The sequence below is a fragment of the Telopea speciosissima genome, chromosome 1 (genome assembly GCF_018873765.1).
Source record: "Telopea speciosissima isolate NSW1024214 ecotype Mountain lineage chromosome 1, Tspe_v1, whole genome shotgun sequence".
Classification (NCBI taxonomy): domain Eukaryota; kingdom Viridiplantae; phylum Streptophyta; class Magnoliopsida; order Proteales; family Proteaceae; genus Telopea; species Telopea speciosissima.
In genome coordinates this window covers 2,574,385-2,591,714 of record NC_057916.1, presented here as the reverse complement: position 1 = coordinate 2,591,714, position 17,330 = coordinate 2,574,385, and the positions used below count along the sequence as shown (strand labels likewise).

Sequence of the window (17,330 nt, the reverse complement as noted above, 5' to 3'; positions counted from 1 at the left end):
CTTGAGCCCGACATGTTTAGTAATTGATCGGATTAATTTCGGGCTTCAATTGGTGGGTTTCTTTATCACCTCCAGTTCCCCAGTTCCTCTAACATGGGGGTTGGAATGACCATCCTATCCCTATTTGAACACTCTGTCCAGATGGGGTCCACCACCCCCTATTAGGCAGGGAACTGGAGGAGATGATTTTCCTAGGTCAAGCCTAACGATGGGGCCCAACTTTTGACACCCTTACACAAGGGCAAAATGATCATTTGAGGTGATCAAGCACGGTACAAAAAATCAAACATTGACCGTGGCAGAAGGGGAAAATACAAAATGCGCCCTTAAATTTATTATAATTTTTTCCCTACCTAAATCCCCGGAAGGTTTCAAACATTCCCGTAGGCGTAGAGGGACGAGGGTAGATTTACAGTCTTCTCGACACTTTACAAGTTGACTACTGATTGGATCATCGGAGAGAGAGAGAGAGAGAGAGGGGAATAATTAAAAATAAATATAAATAAATAAATAATAGAAAAATTGAAAAAAGAGGGAAGGAGACAGAGGGGAATCGGGGAAGAGACATTTCTCCTCTCTCTATGCGTGCGTCTCGCATCATAGAGACTCGAGAAACGAAAAGCGAATCCCGAAGAGCCACCACTTAAATCGACTGTGTATTTCTGCAACTTAGACCGCCCTTTTTGTTGTCGTTTCAAGTTCACTCCCTGGGTTTTAGATGAGAAGAAGATGAACGACCCCGAATTCCAAATATTCGATTATTTTCCGGGGTAGTTGGAGCAATTTGTCATGGCTAAGCGAGTTTATCAAGCTTGGAAAGGAAGCAATGTAAGTTTTTTGATGTTCACTACTTCTCTGTATGTGATGGTGGTATTTACTTTTGGGTTTTGTTCGATTCCGCTGTATTTCATTGCCGTTATCTTGGCTTTAATCTTCTTTTTGGGGGTTGGAAGAAGGGGTAAAAACTTTAGTATTGGGTAGGTTTTAATTTTGTTTTAAATTTGGAGTATTTTTTGATCGACTGAGCCTATCATGTTTATTTTGGGGTTTTCTCAAGTTAACTTTTGCTTTTTCTGAATGAGGGCATCGTTTTTGTCTGTTTTGGACATGGGAGGTTGGATTATATTTTTTTTGGGTGAAGTTTTATGTGGAACGTATAGTATAAACGTAAAGTTTTATAGGGGAATCAGCGAAATGACACCAAGTTGGTAAAAGCAATCTTTTTTTGCAACTCTACAAAGTCAGTTGTCATGTAAGATAATGTCAAATTTTGTTGGATACCTTCTACCATAAATTATTATCAAGCACAATAGGACGGAGCTTTTTCCAAAGTTGTTGCCAAGTGTAGCAGCAGACTGATATTTTATATCCAAGTTGGGATGTGAGGTCTGGTGATGGCATCCACCACCATGGCTGTAAGCTACTTATTTGAAAACTCCAGAGTTATCAAGAAATGGCATTCACAACCATGGCTCTAAGATACTTATTTGAAAACTCTTGAGTTATCAAGAAATTTGATAGTGGTCGATACTACTAATCTGGTTGTGAGGGTGGAAGTATGAACTCCTACTCCTTACTATAGCTTTGAAGATCATGGAATCTATATTCCAAATATTGGCTTCAATTGCATAATTTTGCAAAATTGCCCTACTGGGTTTTCTTTGTTCTTGCACTAGCATGAGGAATTTCGTTCCTACTGAATTGGACTTGGTCTTTAACAATAGGACACTTTTGGGTACTAATTAGTGGCCTCAGGGTTATGAACCTGATTATTTGTCTATTGCTTATATGAAAAGGGTATTTATTTGTCTATTGCTTATATGAAGGATAAATGGGCTTTTAGGGCTTTGTGTAGAGTTTAATAACAGGTAGAATTTTAATATTTCCTTCAGCAGTAATGGTTCAGGTGGTTGGGTGGAATTAGTGAGATACAACTCTGCCTGGTGAGCAAAATTAGATGTAGATCCAGAGAAACAGGTTCTGGGAATGAGTAGTATCTTGTTGTGGCACTTGGCCCCATCCTTGGACTGATGAGTTTGGCTCATCCAAGGCTTTAAAGCACCCTTCCACTTTCCAGCGGTCAGTCTCGCTACCTCTTTAGTTGCCGCCCCCTACTTGACTTGCTCATGAGCCGTAGCTTGCTCCCATGCAACCAAGCAAAGGCTGAGCTGATCTACGACCACTCTCTCCTAGTGGTCGAGCTGATCCATATGCAATTTCATTTTTTTCCTTGTTTGCTCCTGGTTGGTGTTTTATAAATTGATAAGTATCAGTGTGTACTCCCTCAGTTGGAGGGTGGTTAAAGTATTAAAAGTCCCCTAATATCTCAATATTGGCTTTCTATTAGTTATTTGAGGTAGTAAATGAACATCATAATCAATGCCGGGGTGCAAAATAGTAAACTTCATAATACTCATCACTTAGTTTGTTTGATGAATGAAGAACTTGGGACAGCTAAAAACGTAAAGGACTGCTTAGCAGGATGTGCGGGAGAGGGGGAGGAGAGGGGAGGGAAAGTAACATTTTAGGCAATGGTTGTGGCTACATTAAAAGAACTAAGGGAAGACCAAAAGGGATGCAGTTTGAGATGGTGAGAAAAGGTGTGGTGAACTGGTGTTCTATGGTTTAACCCAGTGTATTGCATTGGATAGAGTGTAGTAGTGGAGACTGGAGCAGGATTTTTTTGTTGTTAATAGTAGTTTGTTGGGGAATCATTAATTGGATTTTTTAAGTAAAAAGAGTACCAGACTTGCATGTGCTCATGAGTTGACTCTTCAAGTCACATTTAAGTGCTTAGGTGAGTTGAGTCTATTTTTTGAGCTTCCTGCTATATTACTAAATGAGCATACCATTTGCAAGGAGAGTTTGATCCATATATTCCTATTGTTGAAAGTCTTCACATTTTATTATGCAGGATTAGATGGTTTTGACGTGATCCAAATTTTCCTCAAGTAATAACATTTATTCCCCCATCAATGAATGGCTGTGGGGAAGAGTAATTCATTAGCGTTGTCATCCCTATTAATCGTGCGGAAAAGTATGCTGGAAGTGCTAAAAGAAAACCTTCTCTTTTAAATCCTGGTTTCTATCCTTAAGGTTGAACTGTATCTGTTTAGTGATGGAGAGATTTCGATCCCTAGGCAAGGGGAGTGCTACTACCGCTTATCCCAAAATCTCAAGCTGTTAAGTAAGGGCTACAACAATCTATATCAATAATTCAATATACAACACCCCTCCCTGTACGTGCAGGCCCACATACACACACATGGCTCTGCATGCGATATCATCACGTGGTGGCACCATCACGTGGATAAAAGGGGCGGAAAGCGTAGGGGCACAACAACATATAACACAAACCCCTCACATTCATTAGGGATCAAACACCTGACCTCCTGGCTTTGATGCCATGTTAGTTGTTACAACCACTTATGCCAAAAGCTCAAGCTATTAAGGGGCTACAACAATGTATATCAACACACACCAACGAGGAGGATAAGAGTGATCTAGGTATGCTAATGTTGTCATCGTAATCATTTTCATGTGAATGACTAGGATAGAGTCTAAGGTTTTAAACTCCAGTTCATATAGGAGTGGAATTAAATTATGGATTCTGATGGATGTTCATGGAAACAGAGACACCACTTGGAGGCAACCAAGCACGCTTTGCCGCATCGTTTGGAAGGGATTTGAATTTTGTGCGTGAAGGTGGTTAATCCGACGAGTCAATTCTCAATGCGATGCTTCTATCCGTTTGACGATCCTACTTCTGATGTCACCCCTACCTCTCCCTCCCAGTTGAATATCCCAACTATTCTCTCTCCAATTCCGGGATGGATCATGAAAGATTTTGTTTGTATTGAGATGCCGATAAGTAATAAATAGCCAGTTATAGAAGCGGGTGGCAAGGAAAGCACTCCTGTGATAGCAAAGTCAAGAGATTAGTTAGAGCTAGGAGCAGGCCATCTATTCTTGCTTGACTTTCTCTATAAAAGTTACGGAAGTTGTGGTGAAGTTTGAAACATATAAGCTTTTGGATAAAATTACAAGAAATTTGATCATTAGCTTGAACTCACTTATGTCTCTTTTTCGTATGGGTAAAAAACCCTGTTTTATCTAAGGTAAAAAAAAAGAAAAAAAAAAGCTAAAGACTATTTATAATAGTTTAAAGATTTAAAAAACTACATACACTGTGAGGCATGTGTGAAACTTTAAAAGAATTTAGTTATCATATGTATGGAATAGCGAAATCGGAATAAGAAACCTGCGAACTTTGGATTTGAGAGGGGCTGGGATCCAGGAAGGGCTTTGCAGGCTGGTGTGGCGTGCTATACACAATGCTTTGGCAATAGTTTATCACAGGTAACAAATGCTAAAAGATCATTTATAATAGTTTAAAGGGACAAAAACTACATACACTGGAAGATGAGGAAATGATATAAACAAATTATAAATGATATCTTGGAACATATGAAAAATTACTCTGGAAGATGAGGAAATGATGTATCTAGGCTGTATGCCAAGAAATACAGCCGCAGGTGTAGTGATCTTCGTACGCCAGCAGCACCGTAGGTGTAGGGATTACCCTACACCAGCAGCAAATCGTGGGCTTATGTTGCAGCCTATTTTATTATGTTATTTCTTTTTTCTAGTTAGGCTTTTAATTCCTATTTATGTTTTAAAATTAGTTCCTTGCTGTGTTTTGAATTGTACTTCTAATTGAGAATCCTAGTTAGACTTTACTTTCTTGTTTTGTTTCGGCCGCTGGCCTATATATGTGTTTCAGCTCTTGAGAGTTACCCACGATTTGAATAATAGAAGTATTTTGCTTTGAGCAATTGTGAAAATCCTGAGAGAGGATAGGTGAGAGACCTAGGGTGAGATACCCATCCCTTTCCATTGATCTCAAAGATTATTTGGGTTTCAAACCCTTAAACTGCCCAAATCGATCTCAGGGAATTCTCCAAGTTTGCTGGGATTTTCTGCAAGTTGTTCGCATCATTCACTTGGGTGTACATCACCAATTGTTGCTGCCAAGTTTCATCATTATCAGCCATCACACCAGGGGCTAATCCCCATTTTTTATTTTTAAGAGGAATTAGGATTTTCAAAACCCTGAAGGCTGATCGTGCTCATCTTTTGTGGGTTTCATCCTACATCTAAGGGGACAGCTTGATCCAGTTGCAGCCTCAACAGACTGTTGGTTTGAGATCCTATTCTTTACTTATCTCAATTAATTTTTGGTTCCAATTTCGATCCTATCTGGGATTAGACCTCCTCAGTTTCTAGTCGTACATTAGGAAAACTAGCTCATCAAGAAAGAAATAAATTGAAACCATAGAAGTTTCTAAATTAATACTTAGAATTGTTTTCAAACGCTAAAGGAGTGATGCAACGTGTTCCTAAGGATTAAGCATTGAGGTATGCGGTGTAACCTCTCAAATAGTTTCTTATTTTCAAATATTAAAATAGGAAACCATTATCTGTCCCAAAGCAAGTGACAGCTTGGTTCATCACTGATATAGTTTATTTAATATTTGATACAATTCTCTTACACCTTCTGGTCCAGGTTGGTTGGATCAGATCATTGGCCTGTAAGCCTTGGGTAAAATTATTGTGTAGTTTGATTTATGGCAAAAAAGGAAAAAAATAATTGAAGGATTGTACGGGTTGAATAGCTTATGTTTTCATCATTCTTTGATTGATAAGTAAATTATAATTTAAGTGAACACAACCCAAGCCATGCAAAAGAGAAAGAACTTGATCAATCAACAGGGGGGGATTAGTTATAGAAGTAATACAATCAAATAGTTAACAGAAATGTTATCATTCTTTTTTTCTTTAAATACATTTGGGATGGCGGATGGCTGCCCAATTCTTTAGTAATCCTTTTATTTGCCCAACATTTGTTGGTAATAATTCTATGTTCAAGGAGATGGGATAGTAAGTTCATTCACATACATCCTCAATAAAAAGGGGCCTCTTTTAAATGTCTTTAGAGCTCTCCTCTTGATTGAGCTGCAGACAGAAAAGAAAAGGAGCAGATGAAGAGGTATACTCCTGTTTCCCCTCTTTCTCAATATATTTGAAGAAAATGAAAAGAATATATGTTCTTGATCATCAATTATTTACTTAATTTTTTGTTAATTTCCTGAAATTAATGATTAATCAAATCCCCAAAATTAAGTCGACTTGGCTCCACAAACCCATGCCCCTTAAGTTAGGCTGGGTGCACATGAAGATTTAAAGATTGAGGGCCAAGCTCAAAAAGCCATTTATTAGGTCAGGCATAATGATACGAGTAGTATAATTAAGTTTTGGAGGAAAAGAAATGAAGAACTCAATCTATAGATCGCTTGTCATTGTATTGAAAGTAATCTTGTAGGATTTTGTTTTCATATTTTGCATCAAAATTATAGAAAAATTGGGCTTTTTCCAATTCCCACTAATCTTGCCAACAAAATCTTCCCTGAATTCATGAAACAGGGTGCAATTGCATCATTAAGTTTTAAAATTGATGCATTTGCATGTTAAAACATGCATTTGAGTTTCAGGTGTCTTAAAAGAGTTTAAGTAAAGCTTTTTTTTTTTTTTTTTTTGGGGGGGGGGGTTGGGTGGGATGTTCTCTTGCAAATGGGAGTTGTGCCTATTGAAATTTCCCCAATCCATGACTGAATGTGGAGTTTGATATGAATGGAACAAAATGGGTTATATCTTTTTTCCTTCTCACTTTTCTGATAGATTTTTTGTTCTGATGGTTCAGTTTCAGAGGGTGGATGAAATCTAGGGGATTGTGTGATTAACTTGTCCCTTCAAAACTCAAAAGGAAATTTTGTAGAACAGTTATACAACCAGAAACGATGTATGGGGCTGAATGTTGGGCAGTAAAGAAAACACATTTAAACAAACTTAATGTGGCTGAAATGAGGATGTTGCGGTGGACGAGTGGTAAAACTAGAAAAGATAAAATAAAGAATGAACAAATTAGAGCAAATCTGGGCATTGCCCCTATTCATGATAAGTTGCGAGAACTCGTACTAGGTGACATGGGCATGTGCAACAGAGGCCCTTGGATTCTCCAGTACGGAGAAGTGATTTATTTCAAATTGAAGGAGCTAAAAGAGCTAGAGGTAGGCCTAAAATAACCATAAGAGAAGTGGTGAGGTAAAACATGTATATTGTAGGACTGAAATCTTGTATGGCTTTGAGTAGGCTGATTGAAGAAATAGGACCAATGTAGCTGATCATATTCAGTTGGGATAAGGCTGAGTTGAGTTGAGTATGGTCCAGTTTTAGAGCCTGCATTGGCAGGGTATCTATCCATGTGGAAGCTGATTTGGAAGATCTAGACCATTCATATCATCAGGCCGCCTTTTTTGGTTCATAGGAAATTGATTACAATCACTTGGGGTATTTGGGTGGGGTGGTGAGGATAAGAGAGAGGAGAGGGTGAAGTGAGGACTTAATCCCCGGTCTTGGCTACGACAAGCCCAACACATTACCAGCTGAGCTAGTTGGCACCTCATCATGGGGGTGATGTAGATCTATGGAGGTTGAAGAGAAGAAGGACCAGCATCATTGTTCAGCAGCCAGCCCTTAAAGCCCCTTCGATACAGCCAGTTTAAAGTTTCATAAGCCAAGCCTTCCGGCCCAGTTTTAGCCATGAAGATCAGCATTAAAAAGCCCATCGAAATGCAGCTTGAAAAGGCTCATCAAGACCAGTTTTTAAAAGCCTGTTTATGTTTTATTTTAGGCCCATTAGTTCTAGGCCCATTAAGAGAATCATTAGTGTCATGCGTGGGGCTCTTAAAGGGAGATTTGCTTTTAAATTTTGTTTCTATTTTGAGATTTTATTTAGTTTCTATAGTTATTCCATTGACCAACAAGTTAGTAGTTATTATGAGGAGTTCTTATTTCAGTTGCTATTTGTTAGTAACTGTTCCATCGCCATAGAGAATCACTATGAATTGTATTGACTTTACTTTTTCATAAATAAAGAAGAGGTCACCATTGTGGCCACAATTTGAGTTGAAAAAATGAAAGCATTGCTGCTGCTGCTGTGTGGGGGCAGATTTGGTGAGATACCAAGGTCTGTGAGAGATATGACCAAGGCCATGACAACAAGAGAATGGTGGCAAAATTCTGAACAGATGTTGATGCGTCGTCGATAAGAAACGAAGACTTAAAGGAGGAGTATAAGCCTCAAACTTTTCGGCAAAGGCTTCATGATCAGCTCAACACCCTTCGCCAAGGAACTCTATCAATTGAAGATTATATAGTCAAATTTGATGACCTTATTGCTTGTACGAGACTAGACAAGGAAGATCACTAGTTGATTTCCTGTTTCAGATTGGGGCTACAACCTGAGATTAGAGATAAAATTGGAGTGGCCAGTAGTACTAGTTTGCCTGACTGTTTTGGGAAGGCTCTTCTAGCTGAAGACGTCAGCCTGGAGGTTTAATACTCAATTCAAGGAGGGTAGACAACACTTTTCAGCCCCCAAACCAATTGGATTCACAAATGAGCTACACCTACAGTCGTCGATAAGGATAAAGCACCAATGCCTAACAGAGGAGAGGTCAAGCACTACCATTGCAAGGGTTGCAAGCATTATGGTAAGTTCTGTCAGCAACATCACAACAGCAATTCCGTCATTACGGCCATCGAAGCCGACCCGAAAGTTCAAGTTTGTGATCCTTAGGAAGATGACACGGCTGGCAATTTTATTATTGATGGCAAGATCTATGGTATTGTCATTGGAGATGCTGAAAATGAAGATGATGTGTACACTCTTGGCATCCATGTCTTATGTTTAGCACCAACAACTAAGGAGATTGTGATCAACAAAGATGAAGAACCAAAGGAGCTTGACACTGTCGTGGAGTTTGAAATGGTGGAGGTCGAGGACACAATTGAATAAGACTATATGTCTCTATGGAGAAGGCAGTCAAATATACACCTGATTTTGAGGTTGAGCACATAGAGTTTGTCATTCCACCAGAATACTTTGAAAAGCGAATGCCACTTTTGGAAGAATGAAGATTACATTCAAAACATCCATGAGCTGCCATAATACTGTTTTGGTCTGAAACTGGACGTGCACAATGCCAAGTTTTTCCCTAAACTCTATAAAACTCGAGATCTGGTTTCTTTTAAGTGGGGGAGAGTTGATGCAGATCGATGGAGGTTGAAGAGAAGAAGAACTAGCAGCATTGTTCAGCAGCCAGCTCTTAAATCCCCATCAATACAGCCAGTTTTAAAGCTCATAAGCCCAGCCTTCCAAACCAGTTTTAGCCATGAGGATCAGCATTACTAGGCCCAGCGAGATCCAGCTTTAAAAAGCAGCCTTCGACTCTTCTCAGAGATTGAACATATTGCGGAACAAACAAAATAGTAACTAGAAGAATCGATGGAGAAGGAGAAGGAGAAGAATAAGAAGATTGGGGGTGGGGGGAAGATATTACCAAGACCTCTCACCTATGACCTTGGTTTGTCTCACACCAGCAACATCATGCTTTAGTGTGGCCACGATGTAAATCTTCTTTATTTATGAAAAAATAAAGTCATTACAATTAATAGTAATTGATGTAGTTGTCTTAGCCTGGCTGGACATACATGACCCACTTTGGAGGGCCAAACCAAAGACTGGTCCTAAACCAGTTTTTTGGCTTGGCAAAGGCTGGTAGTTTACATAGGATGCAATCTTTTGATTTATTTTATTTTATATAGTGGGTAGCTTATGTAGGAGTTATTTGGTACCTTCTTTATCTGAGGGGTTGCCTAGATTGCTTAGTTTCCTTTTTTAGTTAGTTTCTATTACTATGTGTAGGTACAAAGGACCTTCACTGACAAAAAATCAAAGATCCGATACGTATTGCATGTAAAAGGGCGTCGGGAAATGATGTGTGGGCATACATGTGGTGCGAGGGCAAATAGGAAGCTCTAATCGCCGCTCACCTAATCACCTAGATGATGATACTCTAATACCAATATTTATCATATGGGTAGTGCACATGGTATGTGACAAGGTTCAATCTCTCAAATTAGGAGAGAGAAAGAACGTGCACTACACGTCATTGTGTCAAAAGGGAGTCACCACCTAGAAAGGGTCTAGGACCCATAAATGTCTTCCCCTGAGGGAAGAGATTATGACTCGCTAAGGATAAGGCAATTGGAGTACAACCAAAGACACAAGGGTAAGTATCAAGTTACAAACTGGGAGGGTGTGAGGCACCCAGTTTGCCCGGTCATGAGGTCGGTCTCCTATTTATTGACCAATGTTGAAGCTTGTAGCTTGCTTGCAAAACAAGTGACTAGCCTCATAGCCGGGCTAGTCACAGATTCTTCCCTCAGGGGAAGACATTTATGGGTGCTGGACCATAGGACCCTTTCTAGGTGGCAACTCCATTTTGACATGATGACGTGTAGTACATGCTTTTTCTCTCTCCGGATTTGAGAGAATGAACCTTGTCACATACCATGTGTACTATACATATGATATATATCAAGATTGGAGTATCATCATCCAGGTGATTAGGTGAGGGGCGATTAGAGCTTCCTATTTGCCCACTCACCACACACCACGCGTGTGTCCACACATCATTTCCCGATGCCCGTTTACGTGCCATACGTATCGGATCTTTGATTTTCCGTTGGCAAAAGGTCCTTTGTACCTACACTATGTAAGAAGCATAGTTGTCATGGCGTCGCCATGGCGCTGGGAGAGGTGGCATATCGAGCTACGCCATGGTGGATGTAAATATATCGTTCGATATGGCTTCCATGGCGACGCCATGGTCGCCATACCACGATATGTTGGCATATCGGTCGATATTTTGACAGGTTAATCTATATTTTCAATTTTTCATACTTTCATATACACTAATGGATATTAGTTACACTTTCATGAATTAAACCATAGTGGCATAGTATACTAGTAGTAGTGTAGTACACTTTCATGTTGATTTTTGATGTTATAGGACATATATTATAGCATACTAAATGACATTAAAAATACAGAAAACAAAAAATTAAACATGGTCGACATGCTCGCCATGGCAACGCCATGGCGGGCGACATGTCGATATATCGACGTGACACCCTTCCACCGACTTGGATCGCCGTGACGCCGTGACAACTATGGTAAGAAGTTTTCCTTATCTTCTATGTAATACGGTAGAAGCAATTAGACTTGACTATTGAATGAGAATGAGATTGATTTGGGTTTGCTCACGGTGGTGAGTTTTTGTGTTCTTTGCTGGTCGACCGCTGCTTGCCCTCCTCTACTTACTTCTCTACTTCTTCCTCTCCAACTTTCTCTCTTCCCCCCCCCCCCCCCGCGTTAAGTGTCTTCACCCCTATATCCATGATAGCCTGTTCGGCGTTACTGTCAGACCCTTGCAAAATCGATTGAACTTCCCCCTATTCATTCTCAGGTTTGGGGTTTATACTTACCTACCAGAAGTGACTTCAACCCCAGGAGTTCATGTCCTAAAGTCCTTGTTGAAGAGAGAACCAAATCTGGTTCCTCCACTGGAATTGTCTTCGCTGTCAGTCCCTGATTTCAGATCTCACCAATCGATTGCAAGCAGAATTTTGAAACTATTTCTTGCTGGATTAGGCAGACCTTGGCATTGCGATTTTGTTCCAGAAATTTCAAGGAGAACCGTCTTCATATGAGGGAGTTTTCTGTGCTGGAATAGCTCCAGTTCACTGCCCTCTTCTTTCTATCGAGTTACCATTGCTAGATAGAAGAAGACTTATAGGTAATGTACGTAAATACCCTTGCTGTATAAGTGGTTTTATGTTTTTTTCACTTAGACGTAAAATACTAGAATTGCTGTCCTTGAGTTCATTCCATGCTTTAATCATTATATTGTTGCTTAACTGTGAAGGCTTGATTGACCTCTATATTTACCAAAATACCACTGCCATAGTTATTTGATTTATTTTTAGCTTTGGTAGGGCCCACAGCGAACCCAATAGGGTAATTTGCCCCAGGTTTGGACCAGTAACTCTCTATGGCTTTGGGAGAGTTACTAACAAAATAGTAACTGAAAGAATAACTACTCGTAATAAGTAATAACTACTAGCTTGCTGGTCAAGGGAATAACTATACAAACTAAATAAAATCTCAAATTAGAAAGAAATTTTAAAAGCAAATTTCCCTTGAAGAGCCTCCACGCATGACACTAAAGATTCTCTTAATGGGCTTAGAACTGGCCCATTAAATGGGCCTAAAATAAAACATAAACCGGCTTTTAAAAACTGGACTTGATGGGCCTTGTAATGCTGATATTCATGGCTAAAACTGGGCTGGAAGGCTGGGCTTATGTGGCTTAAAACTGGCGGTTTAAAGGCTGGCTGCTGAGCAATACTGTTGGTCCTTCTTCTCTTCAACCTCCATCGATCTACATCAGAGGGCTTTCTGAATCACCCAATTTACACTTGTTAAATTTGGCTCTGTGGTCCATAATTTTTTGGCATTTTAGGTTTACAAAGAAGGTTATTGGATGGTCTTCAGTCTTCTTCAATAAACAAAGCTTGAAGAACTCTTCTTTTTCCATATGGCACAGTGCTATAGGGCTAAGACATTTTACATGGGGAGAAATGGCCTGAGGGGAACACATGGTTGGTTATTTGCTTATTGGCTGCCATTTGCCAAAATCAGTTTGAAATAGCAACCCTTTGCTACTCCAGCGTGATAGCAATCCTGTCTTTTCTTGTTTTATTGGGTCTTTTCCCCCTTCTTTTAGGTTACTTCACAGACAAAAGGTCATATAAACTTTTGATCTGAAATTTGTGGGTCAGGTGGCACAGTTTGGGTTTTAAATGAACCCAGGTAATGAAGTTTTGTTCTGGCAATTTGATGAAATTACCAAATGTCATGAGATAATTTATAACCATCTTTTGACATTAAATAGAACTTGTTTAAGCTATGGAAACCAAAATATTCTGGTCGGTTATGTGGATTTTGTTGCCACTTTAAACCGTGATGGGGTTCTAGCCGCCAAAATTTTAGTCAATATTGCTCTAGTACATGGTGAGACACTGAGACTTAAACTTCTGAAGTTGTGATCAGATTCTTTTATAATATTTTCCCCCAGCCAATAGCATAGTCACTCCCATCCATTTTATATTTTTAAGTTACTTTACTCAACACGGAACTGTGTGCAGGCATCCGACAAGAGGGACTTACCTCAACAAAGTTAAAATGTGAACACACATGTACACACTATCAAAAAAATTTATTGATGAAAATACTCTCTGTACTTTGCATTTATTATTATTATTTCACCAAAAGAGAGTTCCAAGATCGTTTGATGCCCAAAGGCATTCAACACTATAAATTCACTTCATATAGCATCCATGAGAGCAGCTCGTCCTTCACCTTTGAAATAACCTTGTAAGCTAGTGTTCTCTAACCGTCAAAAGCCCTCTTATTTCTTTCAGATCAAATGCCACTAGATGGAGAGATGAAGTAATAAAGGCCCGTCTCCAGTTTCTATTCCGTAGCCCATTTTTTGGCTCTTCCAACTCCATAAAAGTTCAGGGAAATCCTCTTGCATACCAAGCCAAGATTTGCCTCTTCAAGAATACTGGCCCAAGCCATGAAGTGAAAGGGAAATAATAAATTAGGCCCTATTTCCTTCATGGCCCATGTAGGAAGGCCTTCATGGGTGGCCCTAATATCTGCCACCCTTCATTTTTTAATTTTAAATTCCTTGGATATCAGAAAAAATCTGCTCTATAAGACAAAGCCCTATGGATTTGTCAGAAGAGAAGCTAATTTTCATATATGGACAATTTTTTAAATTGTATTTTGTCCTGCATATATATTTGTTTTTTCCTTCTCATTGATTTCTTCCTTCCCTTGCAGAGATTCATCTTTAGTGGGAGGTTGATATTTGGACCAGATGCCAGGTCACTGATTGTCACTGTACTGCTTATACTCGTTCCCATCATTATATTCTGCGTTCTAGTGGCGAGGCACCTTCGCCATTTATTTCCAACATACAATGCAGGATACGCAATTCTGGTGGTAGCAATTGTCTTTACCATTTATGTTAGTCCCCTGACTCCTCACTTATTTGGCAGTTCATCTTTTAGTTAACTACCTCAAAAGACATCTCAAAACATATGAGTATGCCATGCCTGCCATGCTTTTTTCTTGTTTTGCCAAAAGGGAACTTATTACGAACAGAGCATTCAGTACATAGACCAAAAACATCTGAGTATGCCTGTCATGCTTTTTTTTTTTGATCACCTCTCAACTCCTGGGTGAGCTCTACTGTTGTGTTCTCAGACTGAACCCGAATTTCTGGTGCTGAATTGCCACAACTTCTCCTCATAGTCTCATACCATTGTAGACTCTTTGACGGTTTATGTAATCCTTGATGATTATGTTCTTTATTTATTATCCTTGTGATGGGTTCATCTACAGTGTTCTTTTCTTTCAAATACTGTTTTAGTTAATGCTTTTTTGGTGTTTACAGGTAATGGTGCTTCTTCTTTTAACATCAGCTCGGGACCCCGGTATCATTCCGCGTGCATCACATCCGCCTGAGGAAGAGTTCTGTTATGAATCAGCTTCAGTTGATGTTGGTGGAAGGCAAACTCCAAGCTTACAATTCCCTCGCACCAAAGAAGTTATTGTCAATGGCATGGCCGTGAGGGTGAAATATTGTGATACTTGTATGTTGTATCGTCCTCCCCGTTGCTCTCATTGCTCAATCTGCAACAACTGTGTGGAGCGATTTGATCATCATTGCCCTTGGGTGGGCCAGTGCATTGGATTGGTATACTGTTTAACATACAGGTTCTTTATGTTTTGTAGTTATGTTTCTGTTGCTACAACACACACAGATACAAAGAGGGATTTTGTATACTACACTAGGCTTGTATTGTTTGCTCCAAGGTGGAATCACTCTACTTCTGTAATGTTTGATCCGATGTTGGAATCACACTACTTTAGTCTAACAATTTGTTTTCATGTGCAGCGTAATTACCGTTTCTTCTTTATGTTCGTTTCTTCTTCGACTCTCCTTTGCATCTATGTGTTTGCTATATCAGCATTGTACATCAAGATACTCATGGATGATAATAATGGCACAGTTTGGGAGGCAATGAAAGACTCTCCTGCGGCAGTAGTGCTCATGGTCTATTGCTTTATTTCTCTGTGGTTTGTTGGTGGTCTCACTGGCTTTCACTTATATCTTATTGGTACAAACCAGGTCAACTTCCGTCCCACTCTTTCCATTTAGGCAATTTTTGGGTTTCTTTTATTCATTTTCCCCTTCATTCTCATTTTCTTTTTAGCTGACTTAAGCTTTTTCTGTTAGGGTGTTTCCAATAGTTTGCTTCTTTCTTTTTGGGTGACTGGTCTAATGGTCTCTCTGGCTGTTTGTTGTCTGATACATGTATATTTAAACACTAGAATGACTTATTCTGTGAGGTCAGCACCATATGCAAACAAAAGTACATGTGTAAAAGACTACTAAAAGGTCTCTTACAAGGATTTGTTGTTCATTCTTTGATAAATATACAGAAGAGGAGGTGGTATTTTTAAGAGTCTGGAGATTGTTCCTACTAAAAAAAAACCATTCTTTTCCTTTTGTTCTTTAAGACTAGTGAATTTTCGACTGTCCAATGATTGTGCCTGGGTGGCATGTTGGAGTTTTGGGACATCAGGTTTAGGTTGGATGGCCAGAATAACCTTAGCTTGACATGAAGCTTTAGTTTGACCTTATGACTTTGTATTTCGTTGGAGGTAGTTGCTGATAGGTACTTTGGGTGCCTTCACAAACTCATACAATCCCTCTGCCTGCTCTACTCAGTAGCTCTTATGTTTTGGTCGTATAACCTATCCAGAGCAATATTGTTGCCGCAACCAGACAGCAGCTTTGTTTTGTGTTGGATTTAACTGGTATCTATTCTTGTTTTTCAAGTTGTATCCCGAAGCTGTATGAAATAAAGAGAACATAAGATGGAGCTGTCCTCTGTCATCTTAGGTACCTAAATCCTCTTTTGTCTTCCTGTTTAGGCCATTCATCTCTTGGGTGGCCATAATACAAGGTTCAAACCAATTGGTACCTGATAATTTTAGGCTATGCCCCAACAAATATTTGACTTTAGAAGATCCAGTGCTTCAACTTTGCAGTTCTGGTATTTGTTTGAAACATCTCCTGAAATGTTTGGACTCTGTGAACCCCCTCCCCCCTTTTTTTTCTTCTTTTTCTGTTGCAGTTTCTTAGCTATTATCACTATAATTTTTTTCAGACGACATACGAGAATTTCCGTTACAGATCTGACAGCCGGCGTAATGTCTTCAATCGTGGTTGCTTAAATAATTTCTTAGAAGTATTCTGCTCAAAGATAGCGCCTTCGAGGAACAATTTCCGTGCTTTCGTGCAGCCGGAAGTGCCTAGGCTTCCGATGACTCGTACACGTGAAATGGAAGTAGAAAATTTAAGCGGAAACCCACGTGCAAAGGTGGAAGATGATCTAGAGTTAGGTGGAGATCTCTTGAAGATCTCCCAGCGCCGTAACTTTGAAGAAGTGGATGAAGATATACACAGCAGAAGCAGCAACGGTCAACGTCGTGATACTCCAGAAGCTGACTTTGTTTTGGGTTCGGACCAACAAGCACCTGCTGTTCGTTCAGAGGCCCGCCACTCAAGTTGGGGTAGGAGGAGTGGGAGCTGGGATATATCGACTGATATTCTTGCCATGAACGCTGCAGTCACTGAAAGCAAAAACTATAACACACAGAAGGAATCACAGTAGTAAGGCGCTGGTTATTTTAGGTGATTCTTGTGACTTGCATACAGACGCGAATGCACTGAATGGTTCAATTTTCCTATCTGGGTTGTGATGAGCCCAATTCAGGCCATGGTTGGTGAAATTGCCATTGATTTGACAATTACAGATGAACCCATGGGAATCAATTTAATTCCCCTCTAAGTATAGTTCCTGTATCCACTTGTGCAGTGCAATACCTCTTCCATTTGTTTTAGGGGGCAGGTGTGTTTGTAACTACAGGCAGCCTTGGGGGTAAAAGAGATGTTTTGCTTGTTTTTTTCCTCTTCTTTTTAAATCTTCTAGTTTACATTGTGTAACAATTTGATATTGTGGATTTGTGAATCTTTAGTTGGTGGCTTGATTCTTTGTGTAATTTATCTCCCTCTAGATGTGATGGTTCCATAGTTCTCTGCATGGGTGCTTTATCCAAGCTGCTATTCTTTCAAGCTAACCACTTGGGTCAATATATAGGTGGGGTGGGGTGGTGGGGGGGGGGGGGTGGTTTGGTTTGGTTTGAAGCTCTTCAGTTAAGT

General features: G+C 39.7%; 1 protein-coding gene across 1 annotated transcript; it reads left to right on the top strand.

Annotated features, from left to right (window-relative positions):
• Positions 1-528: 528 nt before the first annotated feature.
• Positions 529-17,168, top strand: LOC122664770 (protein S-acyltransferase 8-like). Its single transcript, XM_043860746.1, has 5 exons — positions 529-828; positions 13,877-14,062; positions 14,493-14,795; positions 14,997-15,230; positions 16,276-17,168. The coding sequence occupies exons 1-5, from the start codon at positions 790-792 to the stop codon at positions 16,780-16,782; spliced, it is 1,269 nt and encodes a 422-aa protein (XP_043716681.1). The 5' UTR covers positions 529-789; the 3' UTR covers positions 16,783-17,168.
• The last annotated feature ends 162 nt before the right edge of the window (positions 17,169-17,330 follow it).